General features: G+C 37.4%; 2 protein-coding genes across 6 annotated transcripts; one reads left to right on the top strand and one right to left on the bottom strand.

Moving 5' to 3' along the window:
* The first annotated feature begins 574 nt into the window (after positions 1-574).
* LOC104111806 (probable polygalacturonase At3g15720) lies at positions 575-4075 on the top strand. The gene is made up of 10 exons (XM_009621570.4): positions 575-720; positions 1173-1298; positions 1459-1596; positions 1897-2073; positions 2182-2205; positions 2286-2493; positions 2802-2883; positions 2975-3080; positions 3211-3327; positions 3654-4075. The coding sequence occupies exons 1-10, from the start codon at positions 691-693 to the stop codon at positions 3879-3881; spliced, it is 1236 nt and encodes a 411-aa protein (XP_009619865.1). The 5' UTR covers positions 575-690; the 3' UTR covers positions 3882-4075.
* Positions 3374-7109, bottom strand: LOC104111805 (DCC family protein At1g52590, chloroplastic). 5 transcript variants are annotated; one of them, XR_001972394.3, is made up of 6 exons: positions 6685-7109; positions 6012-6069; positions 5305-5412; positions 4937-5029; positions 4669-4839; positions 3374-3872 (listed from the first exon to the last, which is right to left on the bottom strand). XR_001972394.3 is itself a non-coding variant. In XM_009621568.4 (5 exons), the coding sequence occupies exons 1-5, from the start codon at positions 6890-6892 to the stop codon at positions 4758-4760; spliced, it is 549 nt and encodes a 182-aa protein (XP_009619863.1). In that variant the 5' UTR covers positions 6893-7109; the 3' UTR covers positions 4445-4757. The 5 variants fall into 5 exon arrangements, 2 of the variants coding, with proteins under 2 accessions (XP_009619863.1, XP_070053706.1); XR_001972396.3 differs by having other exon boundaries at positions 3374-3869; XR_689808.4 differs by lacking the exon at positions 3374-3872 and adding an exon at positions 4290-4406.
* Positions 7110-10168: the final 3059 nt, after the last annotated feature.

The following is a 10168-nucleotide window of genomic DNA, read 5'->3' as shown; positions in this document are numbered from 1 at the left end:
CAACAATTAGGCTGCAAATTCATTCTATTAGATAGGGTGACTTCTATCAAAACATATAATCATTATTTTTTGGTATTTATTGTACTAATTTTTTTTTTTTTTTTGGCAAGACACTGATATAACTTGAAGGTAAATTAAAGCTACTCGGAAATGAAAATCTTCAAGCATCTCATCATATCGCATTCAATTATCTGTTTTCGATTGAAGTGAAAGGAGGCTCCATCGTGCTTTGTGTTTTACATTCGAACTTGCCCATATAAAAAGTAAAATTTCTTAGACTTTATACAGTAAAATATATTTTATTTTCTTTTGTGGACGTCTAAAGCAACTAAAAAGTACAAATATAATACTTGCGTAATTCGTAAATCAGCCAATTATGCGTTAAGTCAGCTATTATTTCTATTATTTGCTTCGATAGACGTGATAAGTGATAGATCCAAGAGGGTTATTAAGTCACTTGATCTAAACGAAAAAAATATTAGTCAAATCTATGGATTTGATTAAATGAGAAGCTGGAGAATTTACTCCAATATAATGATATTGGTAAATGGTGGCCGAATTATATATATATTTTGTTGATGCGAAAAAGGTTGTGAAACTTCAATCTTAAGTGTGGAGGGTATCGTGGCTTTTTAATCTTTCTATGCTTATTTATATAACTAGAAGATTTGCAGCACATTCTGATTATGCATGGTTCTTTTACTAGCTGGTACTACAATGGTGAGTTCAGTTTATATAACACAAAAGCGTTCTTGTTATTGTTTACCTTTGATTACTGAAAATCTTAACCGAAAACTAAAATCTAAAATTCCTTATTTGTGTTTGTCCATATATTTGATCGCTAATTATTTCTTTTGTATTGAGTTGTTTCTATTTTTCGCACATAAATGATAATTTATAAAATTATATGCTACATTAGAGAATTAATTAAAAAATGTTTTTTTTGCCCGAGGGTCTAAACGGTGGTGAAGCCACACGGTCAAAAGGTGGTCAATTGACCACCATTCGTCGAAAAATTACATTGTATACATAGGTAAAATATTATAGTTTAGAGATATATAACACATATTTTACACTCTTTATCGTGGATTTTTAAAACAACTTTGAAAAATTTCTAGGTTCGGTACTAGGTCTAAAGCATTTGGGTCATGATGATGTGGTTTAATTTGCAGGTTTACTTGGGAATTTTCTTGGTTTTGTTGTGCATGTTTTCTCCTGTATGGAGTGCTGACGACATTAAAACTTTCAATGTCGTGAATTTTGGGGCAGTCGGAGACGGAAGAACGGATGATCTCCCAGTAAGTAAAAACCATTACTATTTCTTGAATTTTCTAGCATTCGAGCTTATATGTGCATTTACACCGATTTAGAGCAACTACAAGTACTCTTATATATTTCCTCGAATATGTGAGAATTTCTAAACATGGATGTATAATTTGAACTGTGGATATTATGCAGGCTTTCCTCAAGGCATGGGAAACTGTCTGTCAATCGGAGTCGAGTCGTGTAATTCTTGTTATACCAGAAAAAAAGAAATTCTTACTGACGCCTTCAACATTTGAGGGTCCTTGCAAACCCTCTTTTATCCATATTCAGGTCATTCCCTTCAGCCTTTTTGCTCAACATTATTAAGAAACAAACAAGCATATTTAACTAGGATTTATATTATACACCACAAACAATATGTCAAATTCTAACACTACATCGTAATTTAACTTGGTGTGACACAATATCAGTTTTCTATTTCATTCTATTTATTACGAATAGTTATACGTAATTATCTTTTAAGTAACCTGATTATATCAATGTATAAAAGTTAAACTCATATAACTAAGCTAGATCAAAACAATGCTGAGATATCTGATAACTTATTTTGTTAGTGGTGTCTGTTTGCAGGTATCAGGAAATATAATTGCACCTAACTCAAAATCGGGATGGGATGGACGTGCAACCAATGCATGGCTCATTTTCGAGAATATCGACCATCTTACTGTTAATGGAAATGGAGTTTTTGACGGCCAAGGCCATGTATGGTGGTCTAATCCTTGCTTGGATGATAACAACCCATCCCAAGTAAGCATTAATTAAAGCATATTTTCAAAGGCTTCTATGGTGAAAACTGAAAAGAAACCTTTAGATATCTAGCAAAATGTCTTACATATGGAAATATTTTTTGGCCAGGAAACACAATGCAAAGGACCAACTGTGAGTATACAGTTAATCTATTTCTCAAATTTCCTCTATATATGTGTGCACATAATGTGATGATCTTCGTATATATATAGGCATTGATTTTCAGACGATGCGACCGGCTTCGAGTTTGGGGAGTAACGCTTATTAGAAGCGCTAGAAGTCATATCATATTGACTGCTTGCAATGAAGTTAGCATCGCTAATATTCGTATTATGTCCCCCGGTGACAGTCCCAACACCGATGGGATAGACGTTTCCGCTAGCACAAACGTACGAATACACAACTCTCTCATTGCCACAGGTACATTTTCATTATGAGATTTATTTCTACTCACTAACAATGTAAAAGAATCTTTATAATGTACAACTTTTTTACAATGTCAAGTCACTCAAAATATAACTTATCATAGCTGCTCTAATAAGTGAAATTAAACTTAAAAGTAAAGCAAGTGGCATGTACTATAAATGGTTAAAATATAGAGTCAATGTATATAAGTTAAATCCTTTTACTATTACCCCTTTTTGATTTATCTGTCGAATTACAACTTTTAGTTAAGAGTACAAAATTTACTTGCTTTTTATTATAATTTGGGCAATGAATTATGATAGGCGATGACTGTATTGCAATAGGAGGAGGATCGTCCAATGTCAATATAAGCGGCATAACATGCGGACCAGGCCATGGTATTAGGTAATTAATTAATTACTGGTTTTTCAAATCCAGTTTACTAGAATGTTGTAAAATTGTACATAAAAGTTTTGAATTTTTTTTATGGCTGTAGTATTGGATCCTTGGGAGAAGGAGGATTTGAAATTGTGGAAGATGTGCGCGTACGAAATTGCACGATTAAAGACACCTTAACAGGAGTAAGAATTAAGACCTGGCAGGTAATGTGCACTTCGTTTTTTCATCAGTTGCAAAATACTCTGACAATATTAGTCATTTAAACTTGACAAATACAAGCAGTTCATTTTTACAGCCATAACTAGCTAACATGTTAGTTTTCAAATGGAACAGGGAGGCAAAGGGTATGCAAGGAGGATCACTTTTGAAGGAATAAAATTGGTTGCAGTCAACAATCCCATCATCATCGACCAATTTTACTGCCCCAGCCGAGTCAATTGCAAAAATGATGTGAGACCACATATATTTACTACTGTAATACACTAACATTGAAATGTGAAAAGTAAACCAAGAAAATAAAAATAGAAAAAGAATACTGTTTGCAAATGTTGGCACAAGTTGATACTTCTTTAGTCAGCATCCGCATATTACTAGTGAACTACTTTCCAACAGTTTGACATTACTAACCTAGAAAACAAGATAGTTTACCTGCTATAACAAGTTAAAATATAGTAGCCATGTTAAAATTTCAGTGTATATAAGTTCAATTTCTAGTGAACTGTTTACTAACAGTTGAATTTCATTACTAAGTGACTGTTTTGACTAATTTAACACAGACAGCTGCAGTTGCATTGAGCGACATAGCATTCAGAGGAATATCAGGGACTTCCCTGATGGACGAGGTGATAAATCTGAGCTGCAGCGAAACTGTTGGCTGCAAAAACATACTTGTCGATCATGTGTATATATCATCTGTTAAGGGTAACCCTGTTCATGCCAAGTGCGTTAATGCTCATGGAAGACACACTCATACTAGGCCTGTTGTGAACTGTCTGCTGCCATAGTTATGATGTTACAAAACATACCTTATTGTTCAACAATAAAATATAGGGTGGGCTGGGAGGATGTTGTACCATTATTCTCAACTGTTATAGGTTTATAGCTATTTTGCTATTTTAGGGAATTACTAGATTCAAGGCTTATGGATACAGTTTCTGTAACCAATAACTAGTGAAATGCCACCACTGTTTTTGCTTTTCTTGATAGGTTCAACAGCCACAATAAACTTTTTTATGCAAAACATGCGGATCAACTGTTGTAGGTTTATATTTATACTGCTATTTAGGGAATCACTAGATTCAAGGCTTATGGATACAAATTCATTAACGAATAACTAATTAGAGCCACAATTAATTCTTTTTCCGATAAGCTCAGAAGCTACTTTTATCTTTGTATGCAACATTATATCCGAATTAGAGGGACAAAATAAATCCTAGAGCATTTCATTCGGACCTTTAGTATTTTACAGTACAATTACAATATTAGAGTTGGAACTTATGTACAAAATCGCAAATTCCCTTTACCAGCGCCTAACATAAAAGATACAATTAATTGTCAGAACAAGATGTCAGATAGAAAATAAGAACTTTAATATAGAATCAAATTAATAAGATCTATTGTCCAGCATTCTCTTTCTCCATTGTGTAACTAATCATAACACCAGAGCCATATAATAAGATAAGAATAGAGAAGTTTAGATTCTAAATATGCAGATAGCAGCAAGTGATTATAAACTATATCAAATTCTGTTCTATACAAGAGAGTATTTTACTTGCATGATAGAAAAAGTACCAGTTTCTGTATGTCTGCAATCAAATGATGTTGCGCCATCTCAATTCTTACATGAACCGAAGCACCTAAAGAGTGTTTGGCACCTCCAGTTATATCTCACATGAATCAGAGCGGCCAAAGAGTGCATAACGGTTATTGGCAACATTATCATATGCAAAGTCTCGAATGAATCTGCTAAAATGAGGGAAGAATTAAGCACCAGAAGATGAAGCAAGTTCTTCTTATACTCCACTAAGTTAAAACTGGGATCAGAACAGTGAAAACTTACAGAGGCACAAATTGTAAGAAAAAGGCTAGCTGAGGGAAAGGCAAGTTAATGTACTCCATAATCTTCAGAACAGCTTCGGATTTCACATAAGACCTGAAATGAATACAGTCTTCACTAGTTACTCATTCCGTGATTACTGCCATTTTAGTATGCATCTGGACAAAATTTGAGTTAGCTGAGAAAAAATTCAAGTCGAAGTTGAAAAAAGTTTGTGTTTAGTTTGTTTGTGCACTAAGTATAGAGTTATGATCCTTGTCCCACCCTCGCCCTCCCACCTAAAAAATATTAAAAAAGAATAAACTTGGTTCAGCATTAGAGCCATGTTAGACAGCATACATATCCCTTTTTAATTGGAGCATACAGCATACCTATCTTTTTCAACAAGCACAACACTTGAAATATCATCAGGAGCTCTGCCAGATCTCCTCAACAGATTTTTCCCTGCTTCACTTTGTAAAGCTTCATACCTAATTCTCCTGGATATCGACGGAATGTGGAATTAAAGGAGTAGTAACCTTCATGAGAATCAAGAAATCAAGGAACATCAACTGATGATGATTACACTAAGAAGCCTGACTGGTAAGAGTCAATAACACTCCCTTCTCTAATTAGATGAGCTCAGATAGTTTCTCTTAGCAGACTCTTCTTAATAAGCAATGCGAGCCTTTTATTCATCAAATAGTTAAGAGACAACGTCTTTTGACCTGGGCTCACCATTTCAATTTCCATTCTATGTTCTATCTGAAGTAGAATATTACCAAATATATTTAGGAAAATTATGCAGCAGAGGGACCTCTTAAACACTAACCAAGACGATAAGAGTATGATAGAACAAACATTAAGGGTAAACATAAAGTAAATTTCTGAAAGCAGAACTAGCACATAGCTCCGGTCACGACACATAACTTTGTAAACCAGCTAGAATATCTGATCAAGAGCCATCAAATTTGCTGAGACAGATATCTTCTTTCATATAAAAATAAACCATACTTAAAGAGCTTGATTGTACAGAGGGAAGGAAGTTTGAATGTAGACATCCTTTCAGCCAAAAACAAGAAAAGGTGAGAACACCAACCTTGTACTATCATTATCACGGACAAACTTTACACCTCCATTACACAGATTACACACGCCTGCAAGACATGCAAAACAATTCTAATTAGTTTCACGCGCTATGTTGTCCAAAACCACCAAACAGAGGATTGCTACACTATCCGAGATCGATTATCATAAACTTTAAACTTGCATTTCATGATAACATGGAGAAATTCTGAGGCTTGGAATAGCTGTGGTCAAAACTTGAAAATTTGTTTCAAATACATCAACACAGACAAAATAAAAATGATGATGTTGTGCTTGAGAATTGACAAATTCATAAAACGCAGGCACCAAGTTGAGCATTAGGGAGCTTGGGATACTTATGTTGTGCAACAAGGAGCAGGAAAATTACCTAAAATCACATTCTTGTTAAATAAACAGCAAGCAAATTCAATCATTATATGGTAAATACCTTTTTTCCCCTCTGAGAGGTAACTTTTACTCAATAAAATAATACCAAGGAGGTATTAAACAGTAGAAAATTAATTGCTAAATGCCTAATCTTGCTCCGCAGCATTAAAACCCTTTACTTTCACTATAATTTATTATATATAACATCAATTCCTAATTGAACTGACAAAGAAAAGTGATGTAGGAAATCAAGGGTATTGAAAAAATAGGAGGATAAACCATGCTACATGTAACCATACCATCGAATAACATAATAGGGCGATTATCACCCTCAAAGAAACTTGCAGTTGCCTTCACCCAATCCACCGTTTCACGGCTGCTACTGCTGGTGGTCGGCGGAGTTGATAAAGTTGCAAACGGAGTGAATTGCCGGCGAAATCTAGCATGAGCCGACGGAGTTACAGTTAAACCTGCGAACCTCGCGGGTGCAGTGAACGCCATGTTCATTGGAACCAATTTCAAAAATCAGTTTGCCAGATAAAAAAGGTAGTTAAAATTAGCCCTTGCCTCTGCTCTTAAAATTCTTCTTGCAATGCAATTTACATCAAACACTAGTTCCCAATTCTTTAAAGGGAGCTTCAATTACTAGTCACTGAGAATGTATATAATATGGCCACGTGGAATTGCCAATACCGCTAATTTTTTAGTAAAACCAATCCGGTTTAAGAGGCGATTCTATTAAATTTGTTGGCCTTTGATATTTGTTGTGGCTAAGTGCACAATAGTCGCTTTTAGGCTTTTAGCACCGCTACCTAAAATTTATTATTAATTTTTGTACGGGTCGAAATCTATTTTTAGTAGAAATAGTGTTAGTAAAATATTTCTGCGATGACACGCGTCGAAGTAATTTAATTATCAAAGAAGGTCGTAGTCGAAAAGTTAGCAGGAACATGGTCGAAGAGTTAGCAGAACCGTGATCAAAGAGTTAGCAAGACCAAAGTCTGAAGAGTTGTCATCAAGGGCGAGGTCGAGCACCCTTAACGAAGTTGTAATGGCTAGTTTCGAGATAGGACACAAAAGTGTGAATATTCTCTGCACTTGTACTATTAGGGTTTTTAGGAACATGTTCCTTATAAAAGAGATAGAGACATAATGATAGGGGACATGTGATATTTATTTATAAAAAAACACACTTTGACTTGAGAAAGAGAATCGGATCTCATTGTTAAGATACATCACATTTTCACTGAGATTCTTGTCTATACTTTTCCACTAGACCCGAAAATAACTCAAATATTCAAGGGATTGTCTATCATTCATCATTGTCAGAAATAGCATCCACTTATTCCATCCTTTCTTGGGTGACTCATTCATTCTATTTACTTAAATGTCATTTATTGTTATTCATTGATATTGAATGCTACACTATTACCTTTGATTTTTAGAATATTTATTGCATTCTACCGTCACTGTCCGATTATATCTACGTAATATTTGTTGCTTTTTCAAGAACTCCATCTTAGAGATATTATTGTTAGTTAAGATTAACCCTCCTTTATATAAATTAAATTATTTGAACCAAGATCTATATTTTTTGATCAAATAATTTGGCGCCGTCTGTGGGAATTTCTTAGTTAAAATTTTAGTTTCCTCTAGATCTACAATTAGCGCAAGTTACTAACGTCAAAAAAACACTGAGATATCCTTTCTTTGTGTATACAAAACCTTACATGGCAGGTAACCAAGGAGAAAGGACAAAAATAATAAGTGACTTCCCAACCAACCTCATGAATGTCATCACGAAAGCTGTGAAATAGTAGGTGAGGACACGACGCCCAACGCGTCCCCTAGGCGAGAGAGGTCACCACCCCACACTGCAGCATAATAAAATCGAGCGAAAAAAGGGGCCTACACGTCTACAGAGGATGGGACGCCCCCAGCTGTGAAAAAACTCCTCGAGGCGTGGTTGACCGACACGCTAGCAAGAGTCCTCAACAAACTCGCTCCAGGAATGACTGCAGAAACCGCAAGGGCTTGCGCGATACAACAAGCAGACAAGCAGTGCAACCGACCCCTCCCTCCAACGACAGGTATAACTCACAATGTTACTGATAGTGCAGGTGACTAGGCCCCTGCTATCATTCTAAAGAGGATGGAAGAAATGGAGAATGAAAATAAGGCACTCCGTGACTAGATGAAAGAGCACCAAGAACGAGTCGACAAGATACCGGGAGCTCCTAAGCTGCTGCCAAAAAGGGACGCCGATAGGTTCGTAGAGCACCCGTATAGCGATGATACAGCCCCGCATGCCATACCAATGACCTTCAAAATGCTGCCCTACCTCAAGATATACGACGGAATGACCGATCCTGAAGATCATGTGACTCACTACATCACCGCCGTGAAAGGCAATGACCTCACCAAGGAACAAGTGTCCTCTATTTTGCTAAAGAAGTTTGGCTAAACCCTCACGGGAGGGGTATTGGTATTCACAGCTACCAGCCCGTTCCATAGAAACGTTCGAAGATATGGCCGATAAGTTCGTAACCGCCCATGCCGGAGCTAAGAGGGCCGAGGCGAGAGTAAATGACATATTTGCTATCAAGCAATCCTTGGGAGAGGGACTAAGGGACTTCCTTGCCCGGTTCAACAGAGTAAGGATGACTCTGCCAAACGTATCCAAAGGGATGGTGGTCGCAGCTTTTCAGAACGGGTTGAGTAGAGAGGGTTCAAGAGCAACTAGAAAACTGTTGAGTCGATTGATGAAGTATCCTCCAATCACTTGGGACGAAATCCACAATGCTTATTGTACGGAGGTCCGAGCAGACGAGGTCGACCTCAACGGACCAACTCACCGGCTAACCTCGGTACAAGCCGAATCTAGAAAAGAACGAAGAAACAGTACCAGAAGAGATCATCCGATTCCATAACCTAACAGGGAACGCCACCAACCATATGTCAGGGCAGCCGCCGCACCCTCCCTTAGCTATGAAAAAGGCCCGTCCAGGCCAAGGACAGGGACTCATCGGAACAAAATAAGTATGCCTCCTTTATTATCTGCTCACAATTTTTGTGTGTCGCCTACAGAAATAGTCTACGCTCTAGAGAAACTCGGAACAAAAGTAAAGTGGCCGTTGAAGATGAGGCCAGACCCGAACACCATAAAATCCGACGCCCTCTGTGAGTTCCACTAAGAACGCGGGCACAAAACAGAAAATTGAATAGCCTTTAGCCAATAAGTCGTAAACATGTCACGACAAGGGCACCTCAAAGAGATGCTAAGCGATAAGGGAAGGACCGATTATGCTAGAGGACATGAACATCAAGGCCCGCCAAAGACGCCATCGCCAGTTCGTACCATTAACATGATCATTGGCGGCGACGACGATGCCTCTATCAACGACGTGAAGTTCACCAGCACTCACAAGCTCAAGCGGTCTATCACCCACGAGCGGTACGACGGACTCGAAAAAGTATCATCTTCGACGAGTCGGATGCCGACAGTTTGACTTTCCCTTATAATTATGCCCTCGTTATTACTTTATGCATTTTAGATACCGATGTAAAATGCATCATGGTGGACGATGGAAGCGGTGCGTGTATTATCCATCCCCGAGTCCTTACCCAAATGAGGCTCGAGGATAAGATAGTGTCGTGCTGCATCATGGTAACTGGTTTTTAATAATGCAGCTGAGCGGACATCCGGTGAAATTACACTCTCGATCTTGGCCGGCGGTGTGACTCTGGAGACGATATTCCACACCATGGACCAGGCCACTACGT

The sequence above is a fragment of the Nicotiana tomentosiformis genome, chromosome 3 (assembly GCF_000390325.3).
Source record: "Nicotiana tomentosiformis chromosome 3, ASM39032v3, whole genome shotgun sequence".
In the NCBI taxonomy this organism is placed as follows: domain Eukaryota; kingdom Viridiplantae; phylum Streptophyta; class Magnoliopsida; order Solanales; family Solanaceae; genus Nicotiana; species Nicotiana tomentosiformis.
Note: the sequence above shows the minus strand (reverse complement) of the source record. Positions and strands in the feature narration are given on the sequence as shown.